We start from the raw sequence: 14347 nt of genomic DNA on the forward strand, positions 1-14347 counted from the left end.
TGCCCCCCCACCATATACTTTCCTGTTCTCTTTCTAGCCTTTCCTTTTGACCCCAACTTCTCTTTTTCCCTCCTTGTTTCTTTTCTTCCTCTCTATCTCTTTTCTTCCTCTCTATTACTCATGCAGACTAAACCTGGGGTAATCCAGCCTCGGCCATGGCCAGTGGGATCCACTGCGTCTGGTGGTAGAGACAGCCCCAACCCCTTCCAGTCTTCACCCCTGCCTTGGGTCTACAGCCCCAGCTCTGTAAGTTTCCCACCCAGCTTACCTTACAGTCAGGGAAGGGAGACATCACCTTGAGGGAGGCTCTCCACTCCCTAACCCTATTTAGCAAAGATACATGAAAAACTAGACATCTGCCTTGGGAATTTGTGTCTGGATTGGGGGTTGGGAAAAAGATAGAGAAATAACATGATTTGATGAAAGGATTGGAGCCTATAAATAGGAATGTTTGTAAAGTTGGGGAGGAAGCTGGTGATAAAAACAGGGCCTGATGAGAATAGTCATTTTTCTGAGGACAAAGCAGCTAGAGATAAGGCTGGAGCTGAAGATGGGAAGGACATACAGGATCACGGAGAGAGGCATCGTAGAAATTTCCAATCAGGCTATGGGCTTAGGCTCAGGAAGCAGTTTTTCATGACTATTATTCATCCTATTTTTTTCTGCCTTCTCCTTTTCCTCCTACTCCTATGTTCCTTTTTACTACCTTCTCCCTCTTTTCCTCTTCTTCCTTACCCCATTCAACTCTACCTATTCCTTTCTCTTTCTGTCCTCCACAGCCTCGTACCTGTCCCCCATCCCCACCCTCCCCCAGTGAGTTCCCTGTCAATGTTAAGCAGGCCTACCGGACTTTCGCAGCTGTGCCCCCCCCTCACCCTCTGACAGAGGCTCAGGTATGGCCTGACCCTTGGGGAACTTCCAGAACTAAGTCTAGTTTCTCCTCTGCTCCTCTTTAAGCCTTCCCATTCCTAGCCAAATAGCCAATTATTTCCATTTTCATTGAGCACCCCCTCCCACCGACTCCCAGCCTCCCTTCCACCTGGTTTTCCCATTAGGAGTTGCATAAGCAGCCAGGCCCAGAGTGGCTCCAAGTTTCCCCAGAGGTGAGGGGGCAGGTGGAAACATGGTGAGCATGGAAGCCCTGGATAAGAAGTGAAGGTTAAAGTGGATGCTTTAGTGACTAGAAATCAGATGTTTTCTTCCTCTCTTCCCAGGTGGTATCTCCTGGTAATGCTGCCAGCCCAGAACAGTTGTCTTTCCGTGAGAGACAGAAATACTTTGAGTTGGAGGTGAGGCCTCCCCAGGCTGATGGCCCACCAAAAAGGGTATCCTTGGTTGGTGAGGATGACCTTAAGAAGATGAAGGAAGAAGAAGGTAGGATTAGTATTTGAGGGGAAGGGATTGGGAGAAAGTGTAATTCTGGGTTTTGTTTGGCTGGAAGTAGCCTAGAAGTCTCCACTAAAGCTTTTTATCATTCTCTTCCTTCCCCTACTCCAGCACGGAAGCTACAGCAGAAACGGGCCTTACTTCTTCAGGAAGAGGAAGAAGAGGAGGCAGAGGAAGTTGTAGCAACTGCCCCTGCCCCTGCCCCTACCCCATTGGAGGGTCTGGAGTCCCTAGGAGAACAAAAGAGCTGGTGAGAACTTGGGGCTTTCACTTATAGATTAAATCAGTGCAGTAGACCCTGACATGGTAGTTAAGGTTTGGCAAGACGACTTAAACCCATAAAATTCAGGATAGGCCTCCCATCCCACTGTTCCCTACTAGTTGTGTTGAAAACCATTTGACTTTGTTGATCTGAGGCTTCTTTAGGTGGGATTCTATATGTCTGGCAAAGCCTTGTTTGTTTGGCTGGGAAGAAGAGTGTGGTGCCCTGTCCAAGGCAAGGGACTTTAATCACATTTTAGTCTGGGCTAACAATCTTCTCTGCATAACAGACAGCCTTGTTGGGCCCTTATAGGTCTACAGAGTATGCTTTTGGGAACTGGAAGACTGTTCCTAGATTAACACAACCACTGGCAGGTCAGCCCAGGATGAGAGGTGGCTCATCAATATCTGCTACATCTGCTAGAGGTTTAATGCTTCAAGGCTTCACTCTTATCCATGAGATAGACAACTTCAGCTATAGTAACAGATTTTGCTCCTTTACCCTTCGGTACCTTCTAGCCTCCCCCAAACTGAGCCCTCCCATTCCCAGAGGAACTCACTGGAAGAAGGATCCCAACAAGAGCCACGCCCCAACTGCCCAGCCAGGTAAACAGGGCTTTAAAAGGTTTTTGAAGCGGGACAGTTAAGGATGGGCTCAGGAAGGATCTGGGGCCTAGGGTTGGGACAGCAATTATATCATAAGGGTCTAGAGCAGGGGTCGGCAACATATGGCTCTTGAGCCATATCTGACTTCACCTCCCGACTGGCCAGTCTGGGCAGAGCCCCAGGATGTGCCCCAGGGGGGCCTTCAGCCCCCGCCCCATATTCCAGCGCCTTCCGCCTCTATCCTCCTCCTTCCACAAGTGTTTATGGCTCTCGCAGCCAAAAAGGTTGCCGACCGTTGGTCTAGAGGTTGGGGAATGGTATCAACTTTGTTGCTGACCTTTCAGCATTGAGTGTCCTTCAGGTAGATCCTTGTGTCACCTACAGGCTGAGCCCCATGTCATTGGGGGGCGGGGAATTGGGAGCCCCAGTCCGGACAGCCAAGGCTGAACGACGGCAGCAGGAACGGTTGCGTATGCAGAGTCCAGAACTCCTGAGTGGGCCTGAACGGGAGCTATCCCCAGCTGAACGACGAGCCCTGGAGGCTGAGAAGAGGGCACTCTGGCGGGCAGCCAGGTGCCTGACCCCCTTCTAGATTACTCTCTAGTCCCACAACACTTCTTTCATGATACCACAAAGGAACTTGACTACAAGGGGGATGAGAAAAGTTGGTCTCTGCTGGACTTGCTGATGGCTATGTTGTGATGACTACTGGTTAGGATACCATTGGGTCAGAAGGGATTCCTTCAGTTAGCACCATGCTGGATTAGAGTTAGATTAAGACCAGGAAAGGTGACAGGGGCTTCCAATATAAGATACAACTTACTTCAATACTCAATACTTGGATAAATTAATGTTTCAGAGGATATGATATTTGAGTTAATAGTATGGGTACAGGGCAGAGAAAGATGTCTGTAGAGTCAGGAAGACCTAGGTTCTAATCCCACTTCTGACAGACTGTGTGACCTTGGGTAAGTCATTACAACTCCTTGAAAGTGTTACAGAACAGTCAGCAGTCTGCCTTAGTAGACAGTTTCCTCATCAGGAATTTCTTTTATAAATACAGTCACAAGTATTAAAAAAAAAAAGATTGAGGTGAATTGATTCCAAGGGAATGTTATTGGGTGTGTTTGTAGACAAGGCATGATGGCTATGGCATGTGTCGCCATAGGTGTACACATCTGGTATCCATAATACTTGGAAAGAAAGATGAGGGCATGCCTTATTATATGGTATGACATCAGGAATGCATGCAGATGGCAGAGTTAATGAATGAAGAATGATGTGGCCATTGAGCGATGCCTATCAGATTTCAGGGGTGATTGAAATGTATATGATTCTTGAGGAATATGGATATTGAAAGAGTGTGCTGAAGACTGAGAGAGTGTCAGGGATATAAGAGCCTTAAATTGGAGGATGAGATTGACTAAGAGAAATTACACTAGGGTGTTTTGGGGGCTCTAAATCTAATTCTGCTCCTGCCTTAAGGGCCAGATCTCAGAAATGTAGCTTCTGGCTATTTCTTATAAGACCAGAGCTGTAACCTTGTGCCCTCTAGCCCAATGTCTCCAGTGCACTGACAAGCATTTCACAGCACAGAATGTTGTCAGACCTGCAATTATAAAGCACAATTATTAGCCAGACTTTCTTGGGCATCTTCCATCCTCATTACCCTCAGAAGTACTTCTGACTATCTTAGTTGGGCCCCACTTCCCTGCTTCAGGACCCAGACATTGTATCCTCTTCTTTCAATATCCCCATCCTTTGCTGGTACACCTCATCTCTGGCTCAAAGAACTCTTGGCCCCTTGCTCATTCTCTCTCCTAGCCTCTCCTTTCATTTAATGTGTTTTGGCTATTCTATCTTTTTGGGTCTAAGCTATTCAGAGCCAATCCGGCCTCATTTGTCCTCCAAATCCATAGTATTTTGGGTCCGAGTATTGTTCTACCCTCAGCTATCCCTCTTGATTGAGGAATTTGGTCTTGAGTTCAGTTTCCCTTCTCATTTCTAGGACTCAGGGTACTCCTTCCCTACTTTTTTTTTTCCTCCCTGCTCTGAAGTCCACCATCCAGCTCTGGACACTATAGGCCTGCCCATATTAATAGCCTTATTAATAATTCTGAACATTTACATTATCCAAATATGCCCCTTGTGGAAATACAACTCTAACTCCTCTCTGAGCTATAACCAGAAGGACATGAGTAAAGAACATACAGTGTTCTTTGGGGAGAGGAACATTCCTTATCTGGAGCTAGGGTTGGAGGTGACTTACTTGAGAGAGAGTGTGTATAAAAAAAGAGTAACATTGGGGAAGTGGGGGAAAGGCTTCTGGTCTCTCTGTGCCCCAAAAAGTACTGTGCCCAGATGTTCATAGTTCTTTAAATCTTTCCAAGGGCAGTGAGGTGACCCAGTGGATAGAATCAGACCTAGAGACGAGAGGTCCTGGGTTCAAATCAAGCCTGAGACACTTGCTAACTGTGTAACCCTAGGCAAGTCTTTTAACTTCAGTTGCCTTACCCTTTCTGCTTTTCTGCCTTGGAATGGATTCTTGGTATCCATTCTAAGACAGAAGGTAAGGATTTTTTTAAAAATCCAAAGAATTAGTCCAAAATTTTGTGACCATTTAGTTCTCAGAGTTAAGAATCTGTCCTTGGTCACATATTACCTTTTAAATTTATTTTTAATGAAGCTGAAACCTTCATTTGACTACTAAATATGGGGTTAGATGCTAGTCAAAGACAATAAAAGATAGCATGGATGACTGTGATTGGCTGTGACTATTATTAGCAAGGCATGGAAATTTGGTTCCTTTGCTCTCTGTTCTATTTTCTCCTTGCTTTATTTTGATCTTACTTTCAATTCTCTGGTCTTACTGGGCCTGTAACTGACCCAAGGGGCCCTGGTCTGGTTGCATTGTTTTCTATTCTCTCTCACTTGCTTTCTGTCTCTGTCTCTGCCCCTCTATCTCCATGACCCCTAGACCCTCAGCTTTGGACGACAGCCTTAGGGACTACGAGCAGGACCTGGCCCGTAGACTCTACCGGGCCCGCCAGCAGGGTCTTCCACTCAGACCCACCCCCCGAGCTGGGCCAGGAAGTCCTGCCCCAAGGTGTGCATGGCCCTGCTTCCCCAGTTGCATGCCTTAGTTTCTGGATCATGGTTTTGGGTGCTCCATGGGGGCTATGGGACAGGGAAGAAGCCATGGCTCCCTAGCTCCACTGGATCTTTTTTTATCCATGGCTCTGAGTGGACTGGGGTTAGGAAAAAGCCCAAACCTAACTCATCTCCCCTGTCCACCCTGACTTTCCAGAATGAAGTCCTTGGAGCAAGATGCCCTACGGGCCCAGATGGTCATCGCCAAATCTCAAGAAGGACGGGGAAAACGGAGCCCTCTGGGCCAGCTGACAGAGGCCCCCTCGCCTGCACCCACTCCCTCACCGACGCCACTTGAAGGTGGTGGGGGTGGGGAAAGTGGTCAGTTTAGATTATCTGGGGCTGGGGGTTGGGAGTGAACAGAGGATGGATAGCAATATTAAAAGACAGGAGAGGCTAGCAGTCCAAGTAAGGTGTCAAAGACAAGTCCCACAGAGAGGAAGGAAGGGGAAGGACAAATCACTGACCCCTAGAGATTGGAGACATTTAAGGAGCACTAACTAATCTTTCTTCTTATTTTTCCCCAGATCTTAGCCCCAGGATTGTCACCTCACCTGGCAGGCTGGTAAGGATGAGTCTTTCACTCTAATTTGAGTCCCTCTTTGTCCTTTTATCTCCACATTCCCCTCCTACTTTATATCATTCTCTTCTTTGTTCCCCTTATCTTTTGCCTCTCTGTTGCTGCCTCTTATGTTTTTCACTCTTGTTTATAATCTCCATATCTACTGCTTCCCCTCCCCAGTACTTTCCCAAGCCTTTTTCTGTGTCTCTGTACAGGTTCATGTTTCCAGAGTCATGATATCACCCCAAGAACCTCAGAAACATGATCTGTATTGGGATGTGTGGGGGTAGAGGGAGGTGATCTAGAGGGATGGCAATAATCAGAGAAAAACTCTCAGTGGGACCAGAATATTAAATATAGCCCTCCCTCCCCCTCTATGTGCACACACGTGCGTACACACACACATACACAATCTCACTATGTCCTTAAGAATTCCTTCAGTGGTTAGAGCATTGACTCCAAATCCCTACTATTTTGGCCTTGAGCATCCTTCTATTTTCTCACACCTGTCTCTCTTCCCTCTCCCCTTTCCCCTTTCCCTTCCCTCCCAAATTTCTCCCTCCCTCTCTTTCTTTCACGCTGTCCCCTCAAGTCCTTGTCTGAAAAGAAGTTTGACTACCGGGAATTTGCTGCTCTTCCTTCTTCCAGGCCTGTATATGACATTCAGGTACCAGCAGAGCTGTCTGTTATCCCTCCTTTGACTGTGGCTTTGTCTGTTCTCATCCATTGCTGTTTGTTGTTCCTCCCCAATGATGCTTTCAGTTGTCCCATCCCTTTGCCCCAGTATCTCTGTCCCTGCTCTCCATAATTCAAGCAGAGGGTTGTTGCCACTTGTAGCAGTCAGGGAAACTTATAGGCCTTCCAGTGATGGCAAACCTTTTAGAGACCGAGTGCCCAAACTGTACCTTCATGCCTCATGTGAACCACCCCCTTACTCTAAACAGGGGAGGGAAGAAGTGCTTCCATTGGGCTGCTGGGCAGAAGGGTGGGTGTGAAAAATGTCCTTGGGTGTGCATGGAAAGGAGGAGTGGAGCAGCCTCCTCCAGCATGCTGTGGCATGTATGCCATAGGTTTGCCAACACTTAGGCCATCCCACTTGTTCCATTCCAGCTTCTGTTACCCAGTCTATCACCCAGGCTCTTCCTTCCAGGCTCCTACAGAACTGAGTATAATTTCCCTATATGTCTCTTTGCCTTCTGTCCCTGAGGTAGCACACAGCCCTAATGGGGGGGAGGCAGGTTGGGAAAAGGGGAAGACTGAGAAGGGTTACTGATTTTAAATACAAGGGAACAAAATTCTTTTCCCCCTGCCTGAGATTGGAGGTGGGCAACAAGTGGAAGAAAGGGACAAAAATTTTCACAGGAAAACTGCTCCTTGAAATAAATGTCAGGATCTGAGTCTGATTTCTAGCCTTCTAATTGTTTATTAACTACATCCTGTGCCTTGACTTTTGTGCTCTTTCTAAGCCCTCTTTTGCCCTGTTTGAGCCTGGAATTCAGGATCCATTTCTTAAAGCAGCCTTGGGCCCCATCTATCCCCACACTGTTGTCTCTAAAACACTCTTGTCCCTGTTACAAGCCCTTTGTGAGATTGTTTCATTCATTATATTTGTATTCCCCAGTGTCTAGCACAGTAACCTTTTCTTGTTTTCAGTATTCCTGAATCTCCTCTGTAATACTGAAAACAAGTGGTCCTCCAGGTTCTATTCAAGAGTCACAAATGATAGGGAACTTGGCACCTATTTCACTTCAAAATGGATCTGGTTTTTAGGAAATTTGCTTCCTTTTATTGAGCTATTATCTCCCTTATAATTTTTAGTGTTCTTGATTCTTCTCATAAATCTAATCTCTCTGACACATAAAAGCTCCACAAATTCCTGAAAACAGCTATTATCTCTCCCTTTTCTCCTTCCTTCTCTCACCTCCACTAGACTTCTCAAGATAAGGCATACTTAGTTTCTTCATTATTATATGACATAGTTTTGAATTCCGATTCTACTTGTGGTGTTTCAGGTTGTTGGTATCCTTCCTAAAGTATGGTTCCTATAAATCTAGTTGTGGTTGGACTAGGATATAGTACAATGGTATTAACCACCACCCCTCACCCCCACCCCTGCCTCATTCTGGATACTCTTGCTTCTCTTGAAGGCAGCCTAATATTGCATTCACCTTTTGAGACAGGAATTGAAATCAATTTCATCAGTTTATAGTTTGAAGAATTAATCTGCTTCCCCCTTTTTGAATACCTAGCCAATACCTATTTATTTCTCTTCTTCAAAATGTTTTTAACAATTATTTAAAGCAGCTTACTAGTTCTGCCTGTAAGTTCTTTCATTACCTATGAGTGTAGTTATTCACTAGGACTTAGTGATTTCAGTGGAGAGTCACTTATTGAGAGTCACTAGGTGAACTTTTCTTATCTCCTCACTTAGCTTGAAACTAATCATTTCTTCTGATAGAGAAGCAAAAGTAATAATTGGATCTTCTTCCCCTTTTCTGGTCTATGTTATAGTCAAAGATACTAGAATTGATTACCATTCCCTTCTGGAGCTCATTTTACAAATGAGGAAACTGAGTGACTTGCCCAGGGTCATCCTGCTAGTGTCTGAGGCCAGATTTGAATTCAGGAAGATGAGTCTTCCTAACTTCAAGCCTGACACTCCATCCATTGTGCCACCTAGCTACATGTATTCATGCTCAGCTCTATTTTCTGTATATCTTTGTAAAAAATAATATAATTGGTTGATGCCTTCACAGAAGCTCCAATGCCTTATAATGTGGAGGCTAACTTGGATGTTTTAGGTTTTCAAAGACTCTGCCAATCAGGATACTAAATCTGTTAGGCTCCACTGAAATAGGACTTTGAAAATGGTCCTAGTGACAAAGTTTGTTGTCTGTGGACCAGGTGAGCTGAGTATTGAATTGCTCAGTAGCAGCAGGCTGTTTGGTAATCAAAGAAACAGGCAGATTACAGAAAGGACCTGAGTCTTGCTCATTTCCTACTGATACTACAGTGCCAATGGTAGGATGATGGAGAAGGAAGAGAAGCTGGCAAGAATTGGAGTTCTCAGGACATATACTGTTGGGATTCCATGTGAGCTATTTATATAACATTACTGAAGTAAACTAAACCACACCCACATAAACATTCATGTTGCAATTAAAATTAGAAGGCAAAAAAAGTTGCAGCTAATTAGATGAGAAGCTCAAAGGTTCTCCTGGAAAGAGAAATAGAGTCATACATTTAGAGCCAGAAAAGACCCTAATGTAATGAAGTAAAGAACTGAATTCCAGAGAAAGTAACCGACTTGCCCAAGGTTACTCAGAAAGTGGCAGAGTCCAAGTTTGAGCTTAGCTCCTTTAACTCCAAATCCAGTGCTTTACACTGGATCCTGATGCTTCTGTGAATTTCCAGAGCGATTGCTGAATGGCATTAATAAACATCAATTCATAGAACACTTTATCAACTAGCTTATTCTCAATGAGCATGACCAGTCAAGTTACCATAAAGATAATGGCAGCTTATAATAATTGTTTCAGACAGTGAAGTAGAAAAGTTCTCTGAAGAACTTGATAAAAACTTTCAAACTAGTCCATAGATTTAGTATTTAATGCAGTCAGTTCATTGACATGTGATGCACTTTGTAAAAAGTTAACACCTTTCCATCTTAGAATCAATACTGTGTATTGGTTGAAGAGCAGCAAGGGCTAGGCAGTGGGGGTTAAGTAACTTGCTCAGGGTCACACAGCTAGGAAGTATCTGAGGCCAGATTTGAACCTAGGACCTCCCATCTCTAGGCCTAGCTCAATCCACTGAGCCACCCAGCTGCCCCCTCAGAAGACTTTTAAGGGACAGAAAATAACTTTAACCACATGGAAGTCAATTCAGAGTCAGCTGTCTGTGTGTCTTCAGGTCATTGTTGCTCTAGCCTCCATTGCTTTTCTGTGGTAACTCAGAAAAACTTTTCCTAATAAACCACAGACTTCCTAAGGCTGACCCAGTAACTACCCTGAGAGCAGTGTCAGTAGCCCTAAAGGCAAAATGACACAGTGATTTGAAGCTATTTTCCCCCAAACTAGCCCCAGGGAACAGAAAAGTTGTGGCCCTTTAAGCTTAATCCAAATACATTCTGTATAGTTACTAACCAAGGGAAGTAATATGTTTCAGTATTTTCATATAATTGGCCAATTATGAGCCATTGATCCATAAGATCTTTTGAGATGTGGCCAGGGCTCATAAAGAAAAACTCTTTCACAGTAGCTCAGTAGCTTTCTTGTAGAGTATTTTACTGTTCCAAAGCTTATCTGCTTTTTCTACTTCTCCCCAATTGCTAAAGGAAATTTTACTAAGTCTCTAGAGAAGGTATTTATTAGGAAATGAATATCGATGTGGAGGGAGGCAGCCATTCTACATGTAATGGGAAGTAGGCGTACCACCTCTATGTGAAATGGATTTAACTTTTAAAATCTCCAAAGAAGACTTTGCTGACTTTCTCTAAGGTATGAATATCACAATATTTTGTTCTAGACTGAACTGACCTAGCATCTTGTTGCCAAACATGGAGACTTCTTATTCTTAGTCACCAAGATCCAGTTTTCTTGGTTAGCCTTTTTGAGGCACTGTCTAGCATAGAGAATTTGGGGATCTGGCATTGATAGGAGCCCTGAGCACTCTATAACAAATGATTCTGAAAATTAAAAAAACAAAAACAAAAAACAAGCATCAACTCCAAAAACTAGATAAGTGACAAAAGTAGAGAAACTCTGAATGTCACAATTTATTAGAAAAGTCTTAAGGCGGAAGCTAAGCAGGTCATGTTGTTACCACCCCCATCCCCCCAAAATCTCAACAAACATGAAGCTGAAAGACATGACAGTCCTAGCCAGCATTAGTTCAAACAGCAATTCATCTGCAAAACATGGCAGAGAAGAGAAGATTACAAGTAATACACTAAATGAGATTTTGTAAAGAACCTGAGGGAAAAACAAGCTTTTGAAGAAGTCAGTATGAGACCCAATTGAGTTATGTCATCTTAAGAGCATTTTAGATGAAACTAGGAGGAGGACAACAGGCTAACAATCTGTTCTTAGCAACAATGACCATGTAATTACACTTTTTGTCTTATTACCATAGTGCTTGATGTACAACAATAATAATAAGCATGTAAAATTTTCACAAATATTGCCTCGTTTTTATCTTCACAAAAATTCTGGAATATAGGTGCTAATGTTACAGGTGAGGAAACTGAGGCAAATGGATTAAGTGATTTGCATAGGGTCACAGAGCTGGTAAGTGTCTGGGGCCAGACTTGAACTCGGGTCTCTCTGACTCCAGGTCCAGAAGGGCCAGTTGTATCCCTGACACTTGTCTACCACTTTGTGAAGAAGTAGCAGTGATAGAGGGTGAGAAGAGAGAACCTAATTTCATACATAAGGAGAACCTGACCACATTCAAAACAAAACAAAATGAAAAAATCATGCTGGAAGTAATCCAGTTCTAAAGGCATTCAGAGTGATGGAATAGTATTGTGCTATAAGAAATAATGAAGGAGATGGTTTTAGAGAAACCTAGTTAAATAAAAATATTGATTCAGAGTGAAGTGAGCAGAAACAAGAGAACAGTTTATGCAACAACAATAATATTATAAAGACAAACAATTTTGAAAGACCTTTCTTTCAACTTTGCTCAACACAATGACGAACCATGATACCAGAGAACAACCCACCTCCAGTTGGAAAACTGATGGACTCACCAATGGAGATTGAAGAGTTTTTTTGTTTTGTTTTGTTTTTTTAAGAATGACCTATAGCCAATGTGGGAATTTACTTTCCTGCTTTTTCAGTACAGGAGGTTAGGGGAAATTGGAGGGAGATAATTCAAACCTGGAGGAAAAAAGTCAGAGGCCAGTGTTAAAAGATACATTAAAGAAGGAAATATTGGAAAAGAATTGGTAAAAGATCAGGATTTATCTCCCCCCCACAAAAAAAAAGGTTTCCCATTGGGCATCAATATCTACCTACCCATATTTTCACATTGTGCCTCTGTACCGCTTGGCAGGGAATTGTGTATTACCTTGACTTCTTCCTGTATCCAGTAGCAGACTTGGTGTCATCTGTGAATCTTATTCTTTGTAAAGTTATAAATGTCCTCTATAAAAAAATCCAGTTCATTCTATGGAAGAAACTGTTACCTATCTTCAAAAGGTATTAAGTCTTAGAATTCAAGTTAGAAGAGTTCCTAGCTGTCATCTAATTTAACCCCCAATACTAAAAGTAATTACTTGGCATCTGCTTGAAGAAACCAGAACAAGGAGAAACCCATCACCTCTCTAAGTAGCCCATTCTATTTTTGAACAACCTTGTGGTTATTCCTCTGGCTTTTTCATCTTTTCCTCTTCACAAAGATTGATATTCATTGGATATTTTTGACCATCACGTTTTTTCAGGGATGTTTTCTATTTCATGTGAACTTTCCCCCCTAGTCTCTGCTACTGTCAGCTTCTTATCCTTGAGACTAAAGTTGAGAGCCCATTCCCAGAAGGCAAAGTCATTCTCATTCCATCCTGTCCTCACTCTGATTCTACCTTCTCTCTTTTGTACTAGACTGAAATCAGGCAAAAGTGAACACAGGTTCTAATGGTAGCTTCCCTTTCTCTACACCTATCCTCTTTCATGGACGGGGATATGGAATAGGATAAGAAGTTTGGGTGGGATGACATATTGAGGGTGCTTTAAATAATTGCCTGGAACAGAAGACTTAAGTGGATTGATGGTGAAGAAGGCCAGCCTACATACAATAGTTTTTCTAGATAGAAGGAGTCAGTCATAACTCCTTAATAGCTCTTTTAACCTTGCTTTATGTATTTATTTCAGTCTCCAGATTTGCCAGAGGAGCTCAAATACCTGGAAGACAGCCTCAGTCCTGGTGAGCCTTGGGGTCTGGGATAGGAAGAAAAGGGGAAAACTGGCTCTTTTATCCTTAATGTTATTGGAACCTTCTCCCTGTCAACTGCCACCCTCAATCCCTAAAGGCAGTGAGATTGTCTAGAACTGCCTTGACCCATACTTCCTTCTCAGGCCTCCAGGAGGAGGATGGAGAGGTAGAGCAAGTATTGTTGGGCCCCCCTGGACCCAGTCCTACAGCCCTGGAGGAAGTGACCCTCTGCAGCACCCGTCGGAAACTTCGACATGAACGGCGTGGCCTGGACCCTGTGCCCTCCTAAGCCCCATAAAGGGGAGAAGGGTTGGGAGAGGGCCCTCGATCCTATGTCCTCTTAGGCCCTCCAGAAGGGGAAGAGGAACCTGAACCCATGCCCTCCTAAAACCCCAAGAGGGTTAAAGGGAGTGGTAGGGACCTCTTGGCCCCATAGAATGCTGCCGGAGTAGAGGGAAGGAAAGGGTCTAGGTCCCATGCTCTCCTAGATTCCGAGGGCACACTTTCTTCCCCCAACCTCACTGAAGGAGCTGATAGATGGGAAGTTTGTAAATCGTGTCTAAGGAATGAAAGAGCAAAAATCTATAACCAGCCACCAGCCACACTGTGCTGGCCCTTTCCTCAGTGTCTGATCTGATGTGTAAGGGAACCAGCCAGTGGTAGGGCTCAGTGGATGCTGCTCTCTCTGGGCTCCATGTTTGACTCCTGGGGTAGAGATGAGCAGTTTCAGCCCCCAGCCTCAGACCCTTCTTTCTGGATTCCCTTCTCCCCTGGCTGTGGCTGTTCTTTTGAGCTGAATCAATGGTGACCTCCTATCCCCGTGAAACTGGATCATTTTAATGGGATTTTGGTTTCCCTTTGATTGGGGGTGGTGGTGGGGCAGGCATTTATCACAAATCATTGTTCATTGCTCCCCCTTCCCATTCCCCTCATCCCTGGGAACTTTTTCTAACTCAGTTTTAGCGTTTTAACTCAAAACTGTTGGGAGCCTCCTGGCTCAGCTTCAGTGACTAACTTGTGTGTCTTCCCTTACCCACCCCTCAGTCCTCCCTCCTAAAAAAACCTGGTACTGGGCGTGTCACACGCCAGGGAAGCTAGCATCAAGACTGTAACTAGTGACATTTGTACAACCAAAGAAATCTATTTTGTGGTTTAAGGATAATAAAGTTTACTTTACATTTTATTGCATCTGTCTTCTCTGATCCCTGCTTCAATGCAGGTCCTTCCAATCAGAACTGGGTTGGGATTAATGGGGTCTGGAATGCTCCCTGGAGAATCACCTGGAGCAGTCACTAGAGTTGAGAATTACCATGTGGAGCTGGAGTGGAAAAGGGTGTGGTGAGTGAGGAATAAAGGAAGTAGAAGCTGTCTTGAGCCCTCAATACCAAGCCTCACTTTTTATAAGCCCTTGGAACTACTGGTGTCTGAGCAATGCTTAACTAAAACACT

At 44.1% G+C, this 14347-nt stretch overlaps 1 protein-coding gene across 1 annotated transcript in view; it reads left to right on the forward strand.

Annotated features, from left to right (window-relative positions):
* The window catches only part of SCRIB (scribble planar cell polarity protein), a 71310-nt gene extending 57229 nt beyond the window's left edge, over positions 1 to 14081 (forward strand). Inside the window, exons 29-38 of the mRNA XM_044669700.1 lie at positions 780 to 891; positions 1207 to 1374; positions 1498 to 1636; positions 2167 to 2253; positions 2638 to 2826; positions 5561 to 5703; positions 5931 to 5968; positions 6558 to 6632; positions 12838 to 12889; positions 13042 to 14081. Coding sequence (XP_044525635.1) covers positions 780 to 891; positions 1207 to 1374; positions 1498 to 1636; positions 2167 to 2253; positions 2638 to 2826; positions 5561 to 5703; positions 5931 to 5968; positions 6558 to 6632; positions 12838 to 12889; positions 13042 to 13187 — 1149 coding nt within the window. The 3' untranslated portion in view covers positions 13188 to 14081. The remainder of the gene's footprint in view (positions 1 to 779; positions 892 to 1206; positions 1375 to 1497; positions 1637 to 2166; positions 2254 to 2637; positions 2827 to 5560; positions 5704 to 5930; positions 5969 to 6557; positions 6633 to 12837; positions 12890 to 13041) is intronic.
* The last annotated feature ends 266 nt before the right edge of the window (positions 14082 to 14347 follow it).

The sequence above is a fragment of the Gracilinanus agilis genome, chromosome 1 (genome assembly GCF_016433145.1).
Source record: "Gracilinanus agilis isolate LMUSP501 chromosome 1, AgileGrace, whole genome shotgun sequence".
Lineage (NCBI taxonomy): Eukaryota > Metazoa > Chordata > Mammalia > Didelphimorphia > Didelphidae > Gracilinanus > Gracilinanus agilis.